This window comes from Pristis pectinata, chromosome 15 (genome assembly GCF_009764475.1).
Source record: "Pristis pectinata isolate sPriPec2 chromosome 15, sPriPec2.1.pri, whole genome shotgun sequence".
Lineage (NCBI taxonomy): Eukaryota > Metazoa > Chordata > Chondrichthyes > Rhinopristiformes > Pristidae > Pristis > Pristis pectinata.
This window is the reverse complement of record NC_067419.1, coordinates 26,018,868-26,040,642: the sequence shown is the minus strand read 5'-3', so window position 1 is coordinate 26,040,642 and position 21,775 is coordinate 26,018,868. Positions and strand designations below refer to the sequence as shown.

General features: G+C 37.4%; 2 protein-coding genes across 20 annotated transcripts in view; one reads left to right on the top strand and one right to left on the bottom strand.

The window, feature by feature from the left end:
• znf277 (zinc finger protein 277) overlaps positions 1 to 2,527 on the bottom strand; it is a 47,122-nt gene extending 44,595 nt beyond the window's left edge. Inside the window, exon 1 of one of the 3 annotated variants that reach the window (XM_052030142.1) lies at positions 2,473 to 2,527. In XM_052030142.1, the coding sequence (XP_051886102.1) occupies positions 2,473 to 2,506 (34 nt within the window). In that variant the 5' untranslated portion in view covers positions 2,507 to 2,527. Of the gene's footprint in view, positions 1 to 2,088 lie in introns of all 3 variants that reach the window. The other 2 variants (XM_052030143.1, XM_052030144.1) reach the window with 2 other exon arrangements.
• Positions 2,528 to 2,739: 212 nt separating this feature from the next.
• Positions 2,740 to 21,775, top strand: part of LOC127578488 (dedicator of cytokinesis protein 4-like) — a 719,988-nt gene continuing 700,952 nt past the window's right edge. For all 17 annotated transcript variants that reach the window (XM_052030584.1, XM_052030581.1, XM_052030587.1 and 14 more), the window contains exon 1: positions 2,740 to 2,956. In XM_052030584.1, coding sequence (XP_051886544.1) covers positions 2,920 to 2,956 — 37 coding nt within the window. In that variant the 5' untranslated portion in view covers positions 2,740 to 2,919. The remainder of the gene's footprint in view (positions 2,957 to 21,775) is intronic.

Genomic DNA, 21,775 nt, shown 5'->3' with positions numbered 1-21,775 from the left:
ACACACACACATATATATATACATATACACACACACATACACACACACACACATATATACATACATACACATACACACACAAGCTGATAACCCTCAGCTCTCATCTCTATTTCACCACCACCTGTCAACCCCTTTACTGTCACTAAACTGTTTCTCTGACAACCAGCATTGGATGAGAAGAAATATTTCATAAAACTAAATATTTGAGATATCAAAATCTTTAGCTTTGGGACTATTAAACCTCCTCCTCCTCCTCTCCCAAGCTATTTTCTCCATTATCTTGCCCAGCAAGTTTCTGAAACTGAACCAGTTTTTCCACAACCTTGATGTCATATTTGATCCTGATCCTTGGACAACATTCTGTACCATAATAAGACTACCATATATACACACCTCCAAAGAACTTTCCCTCCTGTGGCTGAAACCTGGCAAAGCCATCTTCAGCTGTTTCAATGACTTTTATTTTATGAGGTCCCATCTGGGACATTTGCAGATGACTGCACACTGTTCAGTTCCATTTTCACCTCCCCAGAAAAATGAAACAATACACCCAAGTATACCAAGACCTGTACAACATTCAGATATGTACTGATAACTGGAAAGTAATGTTCACACGATACAAGCACCGGACAATGACCATCTCTGACAATAGACTGCCCACTACCCACTCTTGTCTTCAGCAGCATTACCATTGCTGAGTGACCCATCATCAGCTTCCTGGAGATTCAACTAGAGCTGTGACTCAAATTGTGTAAATTGTGTGGTTGAAAAAGCAGATGAGAGTCTGGGTATCCTTCAGGGAATAACTCACCACGTAACTCCATGAGAATATTCTCACCTTCTACAAGGTTCAAGTCACAAGTGCAATGGAACACTCTCCACTTTTCAGGAGTGCAAAACTAACATTAAAGAAGCTTGACAGCATTCAGGGCAAATTAGTTTGCTTGATTGACATTCAAATCACCAGTCTAAACATTCACTCCCTCCACTGCTGGAGCACAATGGCTGCAATGTGCATCATCAATAAAATACTGTTACTCTTCAAGATTACAATGATAATACTTTTCAAATCTCAGACACCTACCACCAGGGATGACAGCAGGAACTTGGGAACCAAATGCAGGTTCTCTCCAAGTCACATACCGTCCTGACTGGAAATATATTGGCATTCCTTCATCGCTGCATCTGAACACCAGAACTGCTCACCAAAAGACATGTTATGCCAATCTTTACCAGAGGACTAACAGCAGTTTACCGCCACCTTTTCAAGCCAAGTAGGTCTTCCCAGCACTGCCCACATCCGAAGATTAAATAATGAAAAAACGTCCATAGGCTAGATTTGACAAGTACTTCATGTATTATTGTGTCACATTTCAAATGCTATAATATTATTTATTGACTAGGACTAGTATGGAAAAAAATAAGTAAGGTAATGCACATTTGTAATTTGTATTGTTGACTGCAGTGCTATAAAAACAAAGTTCTTTTGTAGGAATTACCATTGAGAAGTTGGTGGCAAGAAACCTCAATGAATTGCTGCAATTTAAAGAACAAAATCAAATGCACACTTTAAAAATCCAGGTAATCCAGGTAACACTCAAATGTGCTACTGTTCAGACGTTGCTTAGAAGTGTACCACGGAATCTTCTGTTATCTTTGTATCAAATATCCCATTGATACGAATAAAGAATTGAAAATAGAAATAAAGCCTGCAGATGCTGGAAATCCAAAATGTAAACAAAAAATGCTGGAAATCCAAAATGTAAACAAAAAATGCTGGAAATCTAAAATGTAAATAAAAAATGCTGGAAATCTAAAATGTAAACAGAAAATGCTGGAAATCTAAAATGTAAACAGAAAATGCTGGACACACTCAGGACATCAGCGGAAAAAGAACAGATTTAATGTTTCAGGACGAAGACCCTTCATCAGAAACGTTAACATTCAGCTAGGTTCAGCAGCTGGTTACTGCCTAAAGCCGGCTGAACATTTCCAGTATTTTCTGATTTTAAAAAATATCTAGGGAATCCTTGTTTCTGAGAAATGAACTGCAACACATTTATCCCTCGCTCATCCCAATTTATCCACCTGGGCTTCGACTCTTCATCACGTCGACCTTCGACACCAAAATGATCCCAGTCACCGACCTGAGGCATCAACCCTTTCTCTGCACACGCAGCCTGAACTGCTAGGATTCCGGGATTTTCTACAATAACCCCGATGCCCCCAGAATGCTCTACAGAAAGCCGATGACTGCGTGTAGTGAGACTCACTTCAGTTTCAAAGTACAACGGCTAATGCTTCAGTAAAACATGGCTAAAGGACCTGACGTCGTCCACGACTGACGTCCACCCATTGACTACGGCTACAGTTCCATCCCATTCACTACAAACCCATCACTGACAACGCGCTCGCCTCCCCCCTGCCCCAACACAAGTAACAAGGAACGGTTCACGCTGCAGGTTTTACCACCTTCTCCAGCGCCAGCGGTACCAAGAGCCGCCATCACGCCACTCCACTTATCAGTCTTACGTCACCCGCCACCCCCCCCGGAAACCATAACAACCGATCCGCAGCCAATCGCGAACCGAAATCGATGGCAATGATTTCGCGCGGTGATCTGGGAAAGTTGTAGTCCGATCTTTCATTGGCGCGGAGTCGAGGCGACACGTTCAGGGACTACATCTCCCAGAAAACAACGCGCCGCCCTCAAGCGGGGAAACTGCTGTTCTCAGAGTACGTCGTGGTCGCCACGGAGTGGGACTACAGCTCCCAGCAGCCTTTGCGCCCGCAGGGTTCTTGCCCGTCCAGAGTCTGAACAATGGTCCCGCGGATAAACTGCTCAATAACTGGGGCACGTTAGGGGACAAGTTTTATTGTTGTGCAAACATATGCATTTATCGTTTATCTGTCTCGACAATGTGGATACCTACAGACAATGAAAAATACGGCGTCGGTGAGTGAATTGCGGCTTTACTCTGCGTGATTTGTGCCCCTGCTATTGAATTGCAATGAGTTTGTGAGAGTGCGGTTGGTGCCTGCGGTCGGTGCAGAGGCAAAGCGATGTGTCCAAAAAAGCTGCGAAGAACTGACCCGGCGTAACATGATAACGTTGCCGCTTCTTTGAGGGCGCGAGCTGCTCCTCTCGTCTGTTATAACTGGGCTGCCTATTTTTAATTATCTCTTTCCTTGCTCGTGTTAAATATGTCCTTGGCTCAGAGGAAGAGGGAGAAGCACTGGCTTCCCCGACTGCTTTGTGCTCCCGTTACCTTTCCTTTTTAACCTTCCGCAAACGTTTTTAAACATTGTCTCTGAGCTTTCCATCCCAGCCTTTGTTTTGCTTCATCTTATTGCATTTTCCATTTATTTTAGATCTGCTGATCAGAATATTTGAATTGTCTTTACAAAATAAACCTGTTATCCATGCAAACAAATATTATGAATACGCATAGACACATCTCTATAGAATACTGCCCACTTATATCTGGCTGAGGTTTGTAGCCTTCCGATGTCACTCCTTGTAATCTGGATGTTGGTCCGAGTTGCGTAAAGTTTAGAGACGGATAAATTTGTAAACAGGATAAGTAGGTCTGAGCATTCCTTTCCATTAATCATTAAAAACAGATTGTGCACGCTTCAAAAGAGGAATGATTTTGATTTTTTAACATTTTTCTGAGCGTAATAACAAAGCGGCACAATGTGGATGGTACTGCCGCATCTCAGCGGGACAGCAGATCGATGGAAAATTGATATTAAAATCGCTTTTAATAGCGAACGATGGAATAAAAAAACTGGAATAAACCACTACGGCGGCATTTAACAAATCTGAGCTTCTCAGCAGAAGTTGTCCCACCGCCGCCCGTTATGAATATTTAAAAACTAGCCTGAGGGCAAATCGTGGAGCGCTGTCGGAACTTGGGGAGGGAAAGATTTATGTATTAGTATCATTCTTCTCGGGATTCTTGTGAATGGATGTCCGTTGATTGCCAGGTCAGACAGAAGTTGCCAATCTATGGTTATTAGTTTAGTTAAATCCCGATTTTGGCGCCTTCTGGACAAATAAATTGCCGGGGCACATCTCGAGTTTCGCTCACCGATCAGTGGATCGCGGTTTTCCGTTTCCCTCGGCAATTTGGCCAAGGCTTTACTGCAAATCTCTCTGGAATTTAAACAGAGCCGAATGTCGATTTTTATCTCACGATTACACTCCCAGTGGACCGGATGGATTGGGAGCGTGAGACTTACTTATCGTTTGAGGTAAAAATCGACCAGGAGTGAGGTCAGAACGTTGACTGATGATCCGAGAGGAAATGCAAGTGATGGTTCCTTTCACATAGGTGCTCGGTCAAATTGGCACAAGCAATGCATTGCTTTAAAACCTTCATGACGACAAACCATTCACAGGAGTCGCTGTGGAGAACTAAACTATTTTGGTATCAATGCATGTTGTTATTATTGGTTACAAGTTACCTGAGAAAGCATTGCTTACAGTAAGTCTTTCTCGGAGAAAGCGCCCTCCATGACTGTGATTCGTGAAGGTGCATTGAAAATGTGACCATTGTTGCAAGCTGTCATAAGGGTTTTTTATTAATGCGTGAGAGCTCAGACCCACGTGGACAGAGAGCAATGGTAACCAAATCAAGTATCATTTTTAATAATTCGTACACATTTTAACCCCTTCATTTGACATAATCTCTTTCCATCACGTTTGGAGATTGGCGACTTTGTGTTGATCTGCATTACCAATTAGAAATGTTATCTTCTAACAGAGTTTCTTACTTAGTAAATATTACATGCTGCAGGCCAATTTGAAAATAACTGACCAATTTTTTTTCCATTCTTTTCCCATTGACTTCAAAACTATCCATTTTAATTGGCGCTTCAATTGTGGGAAGTAAAATGTTATTTGTAATGTTTATGCAATTTCAGAAAAATAGGTTGTGGCAGAGGATTTCTGTTGTTCAAGTGTAACTAATTGGGGGTTGTGGAATCAAATTCAGATCTGCAACATGTGAAATTTCATTTTCGTGGGGAGTACAGGAAGGAAATAGAGAGCCTGGTAACATGGTATCATGACAGCAACCTTTCCCTCAATGTCAGCAAATGAGCTGGCCATTGACTTCGGGGGGGGGGGGGGGGAGCAGTGCGCATGTTCCTGTTTACATCAATGGTGCTGAGATCCAGAGGGTTGAGAGCTTCAAGTTCCTAGGAGTGAAATTTGGCATGTCCCCTTTGACCGTCACCAATTTTTATTGATGCACCATAGAAAGCATCCTATCCAGATGCATCACGGCTTGTATGGCAACTGCTCTGCCCATGACTGCAAGAAACTGCAGAGAGTTGTGGACACAGCTCAGCACATCACAGAAACAAGCCTACCCTCCATGGACTCTGTCTACATTTCTTGTTGCCCTGGTAAAGCAGCCAGCATAATCAAAGATCCCACCCACCAGGGACATTCTCTCTTCTCCTCCCTGCCATCGGGCAGAAGATACAAAAGCCTGAAAGCACATACCACCAGGCTCAAGGACAGCTTCTATCCCACTGTTATTGAATGGTTCCCTAGTTTGATAAGATGGACTCTTGACCTCACAATCTACCTCATTGTGACCCTGAACCTTACTGCCTACCTACACTGCACTTTCTCTGTACTGTAACACTTTATTCTGCACTTTGTTATTGTTTTTACCTTGTACTACCTCAATGCGCTGTTGTAATGAATTAATCTGTATGGATGGTATGCAAGACAAGTTTTTTCACTGGACCTTGGTACATGTGACAATAATAAACCATTTACAATTTGATTTTTTGTTTGCAAGGTGTGGAAACAGTGTGGTCTACAGCCAGATTTAAATAATGATGAAGAAATCAATTCATTTATTGTACTGGAATCAATCAGCCATTAAAACGTGTCTTTTGTCTGCAGAAGCTTTATCTGTGTACTGAAAACACGAGTGATTTGCAGAAGGTCTTTTTTTTTTCAAAAAAGGCACATGCTGGTTGGCTGAAAGTAAAACACAAAAACGGTGGAGAAATATGACAGACCGGTCAGCATTGGAGGAGAGAACAGTCAGTTGAAATTGATAGAACTGTTACATTGAGAAATCTGCACTTAACTGTACCCTTGGTGGAGGTTGGGGAGGGGGGTGGTGGAGGTTGCTGTTGATGATTAAAAATTTACTAATCAGATGCAAAGCTCTTTTCATTTGTGTTGCAGCACAGTGTGATGGCAACCTGCTGGAAAATATGGATGTTGTTAGCTGTGAACACCATCTTGCAGCTACCTAGATGTATGACCGCAGATCCAGAAGCTATTTGTAAAGACAGGGATGAAGACAATTTAGTCAGTAGAAGTGGAAATTTTCGTGCTAGCTTCACTTTCATGGATTTTCAACAGCTGCTCTTCTGGCTGTGCATGAAATTAAAGCCATGCAAATGCTTTATTAAGGTATCTCATTTGTGAAAAATCCTTGAGCTATGTTTACTAATAACAATGTTTGAAATCTGTAGTTGGTTTGGGAATATCATTTGTAATTGGATAGGAGTAAAAATTGAGGAAATTATATATATATAAAAAAGATCTACTCCCCAATAAGCATTTGATTCCAGGAATTATATAATCAGATATATAGGGTTGTGCGGAGTTTTTCTGCAGATTGCTTCTCAACACATTGCAGTGAGAGAATATACTTTTATAAAGACACAATAAACTGTAGGTGTTAGAATCTGGAGCAACACACAAAAAAGCTGGAGGAACTCAGCAGGTCAGGCAGCATTTATGGAGGGAAATGACAGTAGATGTTTCAGGTTGAGACTGTTCATCTGGACTGAAAGAAAGAGGTGAGATAGCCAGTATAAAAAGGTGGGGGGGGGGGAGCAGTGGAGCAAGAGCTAGCAGCGATAAGTGGATCCAGATGAGGAGGGGTGATAGGCAGATGGGGAGGGGAGGGTGGGAATAGTGCTAGAAACTGGGAGGTGATAGGTGGAAGTGACAAAGGGCTGAAGATGATGAAATCTTATTGGAGAGTGTGGTGGAGCATGGAATAAAGGAAAAGAATTGGTGAGGACAGATTGGCATTTGGGCAATGAAACATAACTGAAATAATGGGGCATCCCACATAGTTCTAATTAGGTAAGAACCACACATCTCAAATACATTATTATTTCTACAGTTATGAAAATTACTTGATCAAATGTAACATGTATCAACCAACATTTCCAAATAGTCACTGCTAAGTACATGCAAATTGTAAATACATGCAAACTGAACCCAGAAACCTTTCACTGGTTTATATTATGATCCTCTAAAACTCCCATGTCTGTAACTGATACTATTATTAGCCCACCATTTCACTAGTTTAAAAATCTACTCTTCCTATCACATGCCAAGGCACCAGTTGGGAAATTGTCAATGCCAATGACAATGGTTGGCAATGATAACATCAGATTAACTGAAACAAAGGTTTCATTGCATTTGTAATGCATGTAAAGGGACTGCTGTATTCTTGTAAGCTTTAGATGAAACAAAATATATTCCTTTGATTGGTAATACTATCAAAAGCATTAATGCTTTGTATCTGTTTATATATTCTGTACAAAATAAATAAGCAGCATTTGAGTTTAATGTGTAGCTTTTAAATAGTCTTATCATCAGTGCTAACCATCTTTGAAGCATTGACTGCCTGTTACTTAGAAATGATTAGCATATGGGACTGATGGATATTTCTTAAGTGCTTTCTGTTTGCAGTCATTTCTATTCAATAAAACCTTTAAATTGAACTCTTAGCGCTTCAGGATATTGAAATTGTATGACCTTTGATGTGTCACAGATCTGAATTTAGTGGTTCTGTTACGACTAAGCTTTTTTAGAAAGGAATAAGGTAAATAGAGGGAATTTTGTTTTACGGATGTTTTACTGCAGGCAAATGGGACTAGCTAGGATAGATGTCTTGGTTGGCATGGATGAGTTGGGTTAAAGAGCCTGTTTCCATGCTATATAGCTCTATGATATTTCTATAATAGTAAGCTTCATATTTCCTGTAAAATACTTGATTCCATTTAAAATTTTAAGACAATTCTCATTTGTAGCTTAAATATAATATTGCATGTATACTACATGATGGAGTGTTCATTTATTATTAGCTTTTAAGAATTGGAAAAAATTCCTGAAATATTGCAAAGAACACACTTGTCAAGGTCAATTGGTCAAGGTCAACTTGCATTTGGAAAACTTTAAGTATTTGAATTATAGATACAGTTCTTTTTAACTAAATGAGCATTGTTTTGGTGCAGAAATATTCTTTGGTTACTTCCTTTCTGGCACCTGGTTAAATGCTACTTGTGGAAATTAAGCATTATTTTAAGTTTTTAAAAATCCAGTTATTGCATGAATATAATTGAAATTTAAATCAGCAAATTAAGCCCTCATTATTAGTCAATCTCTAAGTGTAACTGGAGAAAGTCACAATTGTTTTCATTGAAATCCATTGAACTGCTGACATCTTTTAAAAAATATCCAGCCACCATTTTACATATTGGTGTTCTAGGTATTTTATAACAAGTCAACAGAGTAACGTTCACGCCTATGGCTGGAAAGTGCACATGCATTGTTATTGACCAGTGATTGTATTTCTGTCAGGCAAACCACATAGCCAGTAACTAGGGTCTGTTTCCAAGTTCATTGCCCTTTGTCTAATAAACCAGCAATACTAATAAATCTTGCTTTCACTAAGCGATCAATAATTTTTGATTTACTAATTAACATTGCATTAATAGATCTGTGTAGCATGAAATATGCTTTGGTAATGAAATAACATTGTACCTGTACCTCACCATACTTGTGCATACGACAAGAAACTCAACTTGACTTGAAATAGCATTAAGAATACAGTTTGACAAAGAATTACCATTTCAACCTAGTCACCACAACTATTAACTGTGATTAACTTTAATATTCCTTCATTTGCTCTTTGTTCGTTTTAATTTTGTTTGAACAATAATTGAGGAACTGGGAGGGAGTAGCCATTGAAGCAGACATTGTAAGGAATGCAAATGAGCATGGGAGACAAATCAACATTCTGGGTTAATTTTCATGGCTGTTTTTTTAATATGAAGCTCAATAAATCTTACAAGGTGAATTGGCACATTGGTTTACTGGTTTGTATAATTTTGTGGCACATTGCTTTTCTCATTTGTACAGTTTTGCATTTCAAATTTTATCCAACACAACATAGAAGTGAAGAAGAGTTTTTCCATAATTACAGGATATAGGTAGTGTAAAATCATACTTCTGATATGGAAAGTTATGGGTTCAAGTCTCAATGCCTAATGTATGTTGTCAGAGACGTATTCATTCACTTGAGGGATTTAGCCAAGATCCATTCTCTCTGTTTAAGTGAGCATCGAAGGTATCATGAAAATAGTTTCATTTCATCTTGGCCACTATTTGTTCCTGCAGTGATGCTAATAAAACAGTTGTTGTTCCAAATAGTATTGAAATATATTTTGCTGTGGAGAAATTTGGGCCATGTATGCAATTTGTGCCATAAATGTGGATGAAGCATTAAAAATAATGGAAAGGAAGTGACAGTCACTGTTTATTTCACTTTTCATTCACTTTTCACCTTTTCACTGAAATAAGATTTGACCTTGCAGGATTGATTACATTGAATTAACTTAACAGTTTAATTGGAGGGATTTGGTTTGCCAGACTGGATGTTAAGTAGGCTACGCATACTGAAGCAGCAACATTTTGTGAGAGTTGAACCCTTTGCCCAATATGTCAACATTTTTGGAGACTGAGGGATGAATGGATCAATTTTACATCATCACAGAACAATGAAATATTAGGAAGGATGTAAAGGTTTGGATAACAAAAGAAAGTTACAGGATGTTGATGCAAATTACAACTGTTAGAATTATTAATAACAATGTAGATTTATCATAGTTAAATTAACTAAAGTTAGCATTTTTCTCCTTTAAATGTTAAGTGAATTATGATGTTAATTATACATTAAAAATCTTGAGTTTGTATTTTTCAAAACTGTAAGCTTTCATGATAGAACAGGCAAAATGGAGAATGAACCATTTTATGGTTTAAGTTTAGAATTTTGACTATTATCAATCAAACATTTTTTTTCTTAAACCATGATCAGCTAAATACATTTGCATTTTTTTTTGTGAATTGAAATAGGCTGTACCATTTTATTTACCTTAAGCATTATGTTGTAATGAATTTTAGTCTTGAACCATGCTATTAGTAATTACATTGAAGAAGGTAAGTATCCTCTGAGAACATAAGGGAAAATTGTGAAAGGTATGATCTATTTTGAAATGACTGATGTAAAACAAACGTGCTGACCTTGTATTAAGAACATTGTCAAATTCAGGCTTACAAAACTATACTTATAAAGTGGTGCATTTTAAAAATTGTAGTTAAACATTTGCATTTGTTAAATTACTGAAGTAACTGAAACTATAGTATCTGGGAAAATATCTAGTAGATGAGTGCACGATTCTGATTCTCATTTGCATGTGTTCAGTTATCTTCCTGTGGGAAGTCATATATGTGAGGTTCTGATTTGCAAAGCTTCATGGACCTATCTGGTTCATTTCACAAATTGTGATCAATTTTTGCCTTGAGCAACAAAGGATATTTATAAAATAACATACAACAATTGCCAACAGGTCAGTCAGGTTTTATGTTGAAGAATGTTTTCAATTAAGTTGCATTCTGTTTTACTTATATTTTGTATGGCTAATATGTTTCAACATCAAAGTAATACTTGGGAGTTATTTAAAAAGTATGATTCTAAAATAGTGTCACTGATAATATTTCCTATGTTTGAAGACGTAGCAGTAAAAGAATAAATAGTAAGACAACAGCTGCAGCAGTTCATTAATAAGATGACCTATAAATTGTATTCAATTTCATGATAAGTTAAGAGGAAATTGGTATCATGGTTGTTATCTTAATAAAATCATACTGTATCTAGTGACAATGCAGACTGATGTTAAAATGATAAAACAAAATGGCAAAATGTATATGTTTAATAATACATAGCTTAAATGTAAATTATGGTTACTTCTCATGAAGAATTCAAGCTTTGGTTGAAGGAAGGTCATGCACTGCAAAATGAGGCAGGCGTGTATAATATTAGCCATCTTAAACTAGAATTGGTTGCCTATTTTACTTGCCTTTTCATTCTGATTGTGAAATGGGTTAGTGAATCACTATTGCACATTTTGTACAACTGCATATATTTATCATGTATCCTTTTCTTCTAAATAGTATGGTACAGTGGCTATAAGGCTCAATAATGGGATTTCCCTTCACTTAGTTAGAACTTGCAGCTCCACTCTGAAGTAACAAGGAAATGCATGTCTTGAAGAAAATATTTGCCAGTTTCAGAAGGGTAGTTCCAAGGTTAGGGACTTTGCTATTTTCACTCCCCATCTCTCCTCCCCTCCCCCAAGATAATTGCCATTTTACACTCTCTCCCTAGGCACCATTCTTACCTAGACTGGGTTCAAGGAATTTGCTGTTTAAAGTGATCCATGTGTTGAATTACATATATAATGTAGTTTGGTACTTGTGCCCTCAAATCAAAGGCTTTTCATTTGTGTGGTATGCTCCAAAAAACATTTAAAGTCAAATTGTAAACAGAGGAGGAAGTCTCAATTAAGAGGCTTTCTTCCAAATTTCCAAATATATAATTTTATATTACCAACAAATAATGCTGTGTAATTACTGGTCTGTCAAGCATGATTAGTAATATTGCACTGAAACAGCTGCTTCTGAATGTTGATTATTTTAATTTCATGATTATGCCATCATCATCTATGCACTTGTGGTATTTGGAACTCCATGCCATGTGCAGCCTTGCACCAAGTGTAGCATACTTTCATCTATCCTTATCAAGCTCTATGAAGTTCATGGATCTAATCATGTAGCATCAAGATCCTAATCTTTAGTTTATTGCAAATTCCTCATGCTTTGGTGGTGACAGATTTGCTTCAGTTGTAGCATTTTTGCCTCCTGTATTAAGCTCCACACCAGGGATTTTAAACACATAATCTTGGTTTATGTTTCAAAGCAGTACTATCACTTAGATCTGAGATTCAGTCAAAGCAGTACCTGTTGTCCTGAAGATGCTGAAGATCCTCTGGTGCTATTGAAAGAAAAGCAGAGGAAATGTGGTGTTCTAGTCAATATTTATCTCTGGTCCAATATTATTTATTGCTTTTGATAACTTGATATTTGCTGGTTGGCTGCATATTTTCTAACATCATGACAGTGACTACATTGTTAGGTTCTTCATAGGTGATTAAGCAATGCTGACGTTAAATGCCATTTAAGTAAAAGCCTCTTTGGACTTTCTTTCCTTTCATCCATGTTGTCTTCTGCATATTTATATCCTCAAATGCCCTTTCGTGTTTCTGACAACAGATTATTATCCATCAGCCTTGCTTTTCTGTCAGAACTACATCAAATCTTTCAAACTTTGGTAAGATTCAATAAATCCTTCTAAATTCATTAACTTAGCTTCAAAACCTTTTTAAAAAATGTTCTTCAACTGTTCCTTTGCTCCACAACATTTCCCCTCCCACCTCCTGCTCCAACATTCTCCTTTGTTCTCCTCAAATTTCACTCTCATTCACTTTGCTGATACTTGAAGAGAGCCACAGAAACTGACTGTTGCAAGCATCTAGTGGCATGAAATTGACCATAAATATGCAAAGTAATACAGTTAAAAGCTTCAGATGGAAAGAAAAAAAATGCATTTAGTAAAGAAAACCGAGGTTTAACAAAATAGGATTTCAATTTATTCCATAGGTTTGGTGGTCCTTCTTACAGACCGAGCCATTTGATCTTGGATCTTCTTCAAAACTGTTGAATCTGTAGGTTTGTGTAGATTTGTCTTCACCCTTATCAGTGTACCAAGGTCACAGAGAATCTTCAGGTGGTTTAAGACTCTCAAAATGTAGATTACGATTGTTTTAGAATACTGTGCAAATACTTTGATAAATTGATGCATTTTAAATTTATTGAAAAGTGCTGTGCTTGGCTTCAAAATCCTTCTGTTTATTGTACTTGTTGCCATCTGTGACTTTCATAGGTAAGGTACCCAGTGTTTAAAGAGCAGGTAATGAATACCTGGTATTCTAAATTAGGCTGATGCTATTTAACACCAATTTTCTAAGGTGTATCAGTTGTAACTTCCTAAAAATCTTGTACACTTGTCTATTAAAAGACACTGCTTTTAAAGATCTTCCACATCTTTCAACAAAACTAATAAAATCCAGAGGGTTTCATCTCTTGTACACTCCAGCAATAAAGGTGAAATGCTTGGGAATTCAGAAGGTACATAGGAATAGGATTTGAAGATGGGTATTAACTGATTCTGTTTGGAATTGGTCCACCACGCATTAGTTCCAAAACTGTTATAATGGGGAAAACTAGAAGATAAATATAGAGGGAGAAAAAGGGAGGGCAGAATTTCTGCAGCACACACTAAATTCCATAGGTACAGAATGTCAAAATATTGGGGTTATTGCTATTATTCTGTGGAAAATATATCAGATATAGTTAAAAGTTGTAGCTGAGCTAATTGATGTTGCTTCTTAGGCAGCTCCTTGGGAATGAGGATGACTTGCTTCCACTTTGGTTTTATGGGTTCCGAGATGGCTAATGAGGCCAATGTGGGAATTGGGTGGGGGCAGGATATGCCTGATGGGGTGGGTTGATTATTAGGTGGCCCGCTCCTTGTGTTGCTTATACCAGGCTTCTCAGTGGTCCTGATGTATTGCCTCTGTTCTCAATGTTATCCCAAATGCTGTCTTTCTCCTCTTCGAGCAGTCAAGGGCTGGCAGTTCCCAGAAATCAGTGGGTATGTTGCAGTTCAAGAAAGCTTTGAGCACATACTTGAATCTTTTTCACTGTCTGCTTGGTAATTTCTCTCATGTCAGAGCTTAGGATAGTGACTGTTTTGGGAGTCTGATGTCAAGCACATGAACAATGTGGTGTGCCCAAAGTACCTGATTGAGAAAAGAGGGCCTCCCAGTTGGGATGTTGGCCTGGAACTAGGGCCACATTGCTGGGGATGTTTATCCTCCCTGTTATACTGAGACTTGATTGAAACACTATTGTGATGGAGCAAAAATATTATAAAGTCTCCCCATGTTGCCCTATGTCAGCAATTCTTTGTTATGTCTCTATAGAATGTGAACATTTTCTCTCTAGTCCTTCCTGGCAGTGAAAATGAAAGTGATGAGATTTTGCACAATCCTGGAACAAACTCTTGAAAATAATACACATGCAGCATGCTTTTTCTTGCATCTTTTGTCCGATAGTTTTCAAGCTATAATGAACTTTGGTAACTTGAACTGCTTCACTATGACATCCTAAATCAACGTTGTCTGAAACTACACTAATATTTGTAATAAAATGTCTTGTGACTAAAATGGTTTGAAGATGAAACTGAGCAATTTAAAAAGCTAGATATTAACATGGAGTCCAGCATTTTTTTTTCAAAGAAATTGTATAGAATTGGTTGATTTAATCCCCATTTGTTAGCATTCTTAAAACTGCGTGAGACACTTCCTGTACCGATTGGTGTTAAGTCACTGTTTGCTGGGGCAGGTGGGGTGGGGGGTGGGGTGGAATAACTGAATGAATGGAAGTCTTCTTTCCTTTCAAGTCCAAATCAATTGCAAAGAAAAACTGTGAAAGTGCACATCACTCATTCTGGTGTATGCAAGAACTACCGTAGGAAGTTCTGTCTACGATTTTTGCTGTTTGCAGTGATCTAATCCAATAATTATTACTGAACTAGAATGCACTTTTGATTATTGAAGTATTCTATCATCCACGTGATAGCATACTCTATTCGGGATGGATCTGGGGTGAAATGTATAAATACGATATACATTTATATTTTGGTTACTGTCTTTCATAAACAGAATCTGAAAGGTTAGATAAAATGCACAAACACTCCTGTACTTTTATCATGTGATGATATTAGGGAATGTTTTAATATTTCTGACCCATAAGAAATCAGTTGAACATTTTGAGTTCATCTGATATTCCACTATATTTTTTACGCCAATATTTGATGGCATGTGACAAGCTGAAGGAATTGTTATTTTTAAGCTTCAGCCTAGCTGCCTCTGTTTGCTTCAGCCTGCATCTCTAATATTCTGTACTAAAATTCCCCAGTCAAACTTTTAATAATTACATAAGCTTTGAGATTTTAATATCCTTTGGCCTGTAAGGGATTTTTAATTAGGTAATGAGATGGGTGGTATCAGGTTTAGTTTACATGGGGCTTAGTTTTCTTATCAGTGAAAAAAGAAACTAGTGCCACCGAAGCAAAGGATAAACAGCTCTTGAAGATAAGTGGGTCAGCTGTTAAAACAGTTAATCCTGAAAATTTTGAACTAATGGATATCTGGTGGTAGTAAGGTGGGTGTGGGTTTGTTGGATCATTTTAAAGGCATTACAGTTGCTTCTGTAATAACAAATTAATGTTAATGGAGGATCTCCAGTAGGCATCTTGTTAACTTGGAAATATGGTGAAAGGTCATTGATCTGAAACACCAATGCTAGTTGTCTCCGCAGGTGCTGCCTTACCAGGGTATTTCTATCACTTTCTGTTTTTATTTCAGAAGGTGTAGCTGCCTATTTTAATTCCAAAGGTTTACTTGAGATGTTTAATGGTTATTTTATCCATTTTGAGTGCTTCAAATATTCAGTCCATAACCAGTACTGTTCCTTTCATTTCTTAAATATCACCCATTTCTGCCCTTCCTTCTGTACTGGTGAAATACAAACGTGTGCGTTTTCTTACCTAACGTAATCCTGTAGCCTACAGAATCAACTTTTAAGCCTTGGCCTTGCCCCTTCCTAACTCCATGGCATCCTTCAGCCCTGTGAGAACATGAAGGAAACAGATGCAGGAGTTGGTCATACAACCCTTCATGCCTTAAGCTTATGACAGATTTGATCTTCTTTTCCCTGCTCAATTCTCACAAGCCTCAATTTCTCCTGTAATCGGTGTATCGTAGCCTTGAAGACATATCTTCTGTTACTTGGTAAGTATTGACCAACATGTCTTTCCCTGCTCCCTTGACCTCTTTGTTTCTGCCTTTTGGAGATTTTCTTTATGAGCACATCTGCCTTATTACATACTTCCCTTACTTCGGAGACTTACTTACAAAACATGACCTGAGATTCATTCCCCTTCCCAAACCTTGTTCCTTTGTCACTTATGTTCAGTATCCGTTCACAACCTTTGGTTTGATAATCTGAACCAATCTATCTAAAGCTGATTATAAACTAGTTGCAAGTAGTATTATTTGTCGAATGAAGCTTGTTCTACAGTCAAAATAAACAGGTCTACTTTGTAAATTATCGGTTTACTGTGGAGGATGCAACAGTCAGTACTTCAGAAAGGCAAAGCATAGACCACCCTATCATAGTGCTGTGATATTGAAACACCACCACTAATTTAAATTATACAGGATTAGTGCATACATACGTGCACTTCCAAATAATCAGGAGCTCTGTTTCTTTCTACTCATTAATTGGATTTGATAATCAAAATCTACCAGTTTGTTTATCTTATGGCTGAAGAAGGCCATGCAGCCCACCTTAATTTAACTATTTCAACAATTGTGATCTCAGTGGAAGTTAAAATTAACGCCTGTTCAGTATTGACTCCAGTAAGGCTCTTCTGAATTGTATCTTGAGCTCTTTGAATGTCATTCATGTGGTGTGATTATCAAGCTCAATTTTCCATACTAATTGCATTAAATTTAATCTATCTCTAACATGCCAACTGTAAGGGAATTTATTTCCTTTTTTGAAACATCTGACAATGAATTACAGAATTAACAATTTATGGTAATGTATTTTCAGAGAATAATGTTCACAAGTATGAAAAAAGTTGTATATTGCACTTGTGTAGATTCAGTATTCTCTATGTATTTCATTATTGTAGCTAATACCCATTACTGTTTTTTGTGAAGAAGGAAAGAATGCATACATTTTTAAGGTCACTTTGTATTTCTATCAGGCGAGATTAATGCATTTTCCTTGGAAGTGTAATATATTATAGTTCTGGATTATTGTAGTCCCCACTCATGACCTCTGTTTTTATTTATCTGATTGCAAAGTTATTTTGGCCTACATCTATCAATTGAATATGCATCTTTGTCAGAAATACTGATCTTAACTCTTACTCCAGAAATATAAATATATTGCACTTTGCAAATTTGTAGAGTTAATTTAACATTTCCATTGACCATTATAAGTTGAATTATGTGAAATGGAACAGATCTACCTTCATGAATTAATGTGATCAGCTGCACATAGCAAAGTTATAGCTTAGTTCTTGTATCGTAGTGATCCAGACACTTTTGTAGCTTTAATTGGTACATCAAGTTGTGGCAAAAGATTTGAGGTCATCTTATTTTATAGGTTCTTAACGTTAGTGACGGACCATCAGCATTCTTCCAAAACTATAAATGTAACAGTTTTTTAACCTGCATTACTGCGACTGCATTAGAGTGTAATATGGAGGAATATAACGATATGCAATTAATTTTGAGTAGTTGTAATGCATGTATTGACTTCAACGGTCACTTGCAATATTGTAACAATACTAATCCATTATAATTTAAAATCGTAGTCATATAGCACAGAAATGAGCCCTTCGACCCACAGTGTCTGTGCCGACCTTTTTCCCCATCTACACTAATCCCATTTGCCTGGTCGAGTACCTGTCTAAATACTTCCTAAATATAGGGACTGCATCTGATTCCACCACCACCTCTGACAGCAAATTCCGGGTACCATCCACTCTGTGTTTTTAAAAAAAGTAACTTTCTGTTCAGATTCCCTTTTAAAGCCTACCTCTTGCCCTGAAACATATGACCCTTGTTTTTGACACCCCTACCCTGGGGAAAAGATTTTATCAACCTACCCCCTCCATGCCTCTTAGAATTTTGTATACCTCTTTCAGGTAACCCTTCAACCTTTGTTGCTCAGGGAAAACAAGCCCAGCCTATCCAGTCCCTCCCCATAAGTAAAGTCCTCCAATCCAGACAACTAATATTCCAGATACATTTGTAGAGCATTGAAAGTAAACATGATGCAAGGATTACAGCGATGTACAGTTATTAATCTCTGTTAATTACCTTAAATGAACACTTCTGTGATGCATTAGGTAGTGAACATCCAAAGCATCCTTTTACAAGTAGTGCTCTGTTAATCCAGATGCTTTTCATGAATACTGTTCAGTTACAAAGAACGCCAAGGCTATAGTAATTTTCAAATCAAAATTTTGTTTCACGCTGCATGAATCATCCAAGTAAAGATGCCTTTTCTTGCCAGATTTGTTGCCATATTGGATTCTCTTGAATTCTCTTGAATTATTCTTAGATGAAGTTGTATTGAGCCAATTTGAGATGTTTGTAGGATTCTTTGAAAAATATAATTGAGTGGAAGATTTGACCAATGCAATAACATGATTGGTAGGCACAGGAAACGTGCATTGAGAGTTTATTTGGTTCAATGTGGTCTGTGCACTCTTGTCTCTCCTGCCGTGTTCTTTGTTCTCACTGAATTTCCATTTTTACTGAAAATAATGATCTTCCTTTATCACATTTCAAGGTATCAGGAATGTAAACAACCTGTGTACAGTTGAGTCCCACAGATTATCAGGTCCTCTTGGTGTAATGCCATTCTGCAGTTCATCAACAAACATTAATCCAACATCTCAATGTCCCATGGCAAGCAATGTTAGAAATTAAGGTTATTTTCCATCGAGTCCTCTGGTTATGTTTCACGTTGCTGGTGTCATCCTTGCGTCATCTCATGGACTGTGATATTCTCCTCAATGTATTACCCAGATATTCTGAGACCTAATCATTAAGTGTAAAGGTCTAACATGACTTTGTCATTTTCTTATTCAGTGTACTGTCCATAAAGCTAAATACTCTATATGTTTTCTTAATTGCTTTTTGTTATTTTGTCCATCCATTTTCAAAGATAATGACCAAACACCCAGGCTATTCTGATATTATCCTCCATTTAATATAATATCACTTTAGGTTATGCTGGACAGAGATTAATAGATTTTTGGGTATTAAGGTAATGGAGGAATTGGGATTAGTGCAGGAGAGTAGCTTTGAGATAAAGTTCATCTGTTGGCTTGTTAAATGATGATAGAACAGACATGAGAAGCTGAATGGCCTTTACTTCTGTTTCTTGCATTCTTAAGATTTGTGTGTGGATCAATAACAGCACATTATGCATGCAGGATTCTTGTGTAGACTGATCTTTTGTATGGATGTCAGAGCAGCGTAACTGAGTGGAAGAAGATAGCCCTGAAACCGTGTAGAAGTTTAAGGGCATTCATTTAGAGTATTTCAGCACTAAACCACATTAAATTATTTAAACACTCTCTTCCTCAGAAAAGAATTGATAATCTTACTTTGCTCTCATCCTACAATGATGCCAAAATGTTCAAGGATCTCACAAATCATTAAATTACAACCCCTTCTACCCATTCTGGTGGATGTAAATGCAGAACAGGAACTTGTGGAAGATGCCTAATTGTGGTCTTACCAAAGTTATTGCAGTGTTACGAGATTTTTGCTGATGATTTTTTGCTTTCATTCATTTTGTATCTCTATGAAGGCCAATTCAGTTCACAAGTGGATGAATCCCAGTAATACACAAACTGATTTTAATGAATAGAATTATCGTTTGGTTTGTGAATTCAAATGGCTGTCAAAGATTGTACTTCCATATACAAATTTAGATTTGAGTCAGCAGACAATCATTTAATTCCTTGAGTATTAGCACGTCTCAATATTGAATTGTTCTTCACTATTGAATGGTTCCTCACAGGATAGAGGAGTCTCTATAGGATAGAGGAGTCAATTTCGTGACGAACAGAGATTCTTAGACAGTTAATATAGTTGCCACAGCTGCGAGCCGAAGTGCGAGATCTCTCTTCGAAATTTGGCAGGTCGGCATGCCAAATCATACTTAGTATGAAGCCTAGGGAGGGTTCAGAGATTAACCTTTGTCTTCCCTAACTCTTGCAAGAAAAGGAATCCTTGAGCAGATTGAATCAGGATGAGTCAAACTGAGAGATTGCTTGTAAACTTTCATGTTAGTTTACTGCTTGGATGAATTAATTTACTGTGCCACTGGAGCTGAGAGCAGAGATGTTGATTCATAAGAGTTGGAGAAAACCTTGAAAACTATTTTACTTATTAATATACAGGGAATGAACTGAGCCATTCTGCTGATTTATTGTTGGCTCTGTCTTGAGTGCTTTCCATGTCTATTTTTCAGAAAGATGAGACTGCAAAAAGTACTGTGGGAGATTATAGTATCTGTTACCTTCAACAAGGAATCTATTGTTGCAAATCCTAGGTCATGCTTTTGTTTAACTGGATTCCTGACGGTAAGTGTTCTCTAAGTTATAGAGAATTTTTATCTGTATAAGGCAGCAACTGCTGATGCTGATCTTGAGAGACTATTCATTTTCAAGACAAACTTTGTAAAAGTCAAATCCATTTCAAATCATTTGTAGATGTTGCTATTTGTGGAGTTTGTTGTATGTAGCCTGATGGTTAGACTTACCTATATAGCAAACACCAGTTATATTTTAAAAAGTAATTAATTGAGGTGAGGTATTAAATCTAAATTTATGCTAGTTGCTGATTAAATAAAAGCTGTACTGGACATAAAACTGAAATGTATCTTTTTCTCAATCTTTTTTTATTAGTAGTTTCCAAATTAATACAGATTAATATATAACATCGATGTTTGTAGATGTAATACAAAGAGATCAAGAGAACAATCATAGCATAGATAATCATAGGGAGCAATAAAATATAGAAAAAAAATCTGTAGATCCCACAATCTCTTAGTAAATGAATATAATATAAAAGAAAGGAAAGAAAAAGATTTATTATGTATATAAAAGAAAAAAGAAAAAACCCAAGTCAATAAGAAAAATTATAAACAATATATCAAACCAAACTAAACCAAAAAATTTCAAAAGAAAAATGTTACGGACTCAGTGAAAGTCCTTTTAAGATAGAGAGTGTGTGTGTATGTGTGTGTGGGGCGTGCTTACGTCAATAGAAGATAAAGGACGTAATGACGTTGTTGAAGAAGTAAGAAGGAGAGAGAGAGAGAGAGAGAAGGGAGAGAGACACCAGCCTGCTAGTTTTCTCTATCGACGGATGAGAAACAATAACTGTGTCTGCCACTGAAATCCATGTATGGAAGTTGGAAGTAATCTGGTGGAGTTCACTTTGTTGCTGACCTGTAGAAGGAAACAGGTATTTGTGTGGACGACCACGATTCGGATGCTTTTCGGGGTGAGGAAGTCACTACCGAGTAAACACTGAAGTGTCGTTTGGGGTTCCATCGTGGAACATTTGGATTTTGTATTTACTCTCCCTATGTTCTCTACATCTACGTCTTATCTTCAGACAACGGTGGTTGTTGAAGAAGCCCTTGCTCATGTTTCACCTTATGGCTTGCGGAACTGAACTTTAAGAACCATTCCGGAACTTGGAGTTTGGGACTTTGTCACACACACACACGACGAGTTTAGTTTTGGGGTTAACGTTCAAGGTTTAACATTTTTGAATTCTAACCTACTAACATTTTTACTTTTATTTTACGTATTATCATAAATAGTGATTAATAAAATAGTTTTTAACACTAAATCATGCTCAGTGTGTT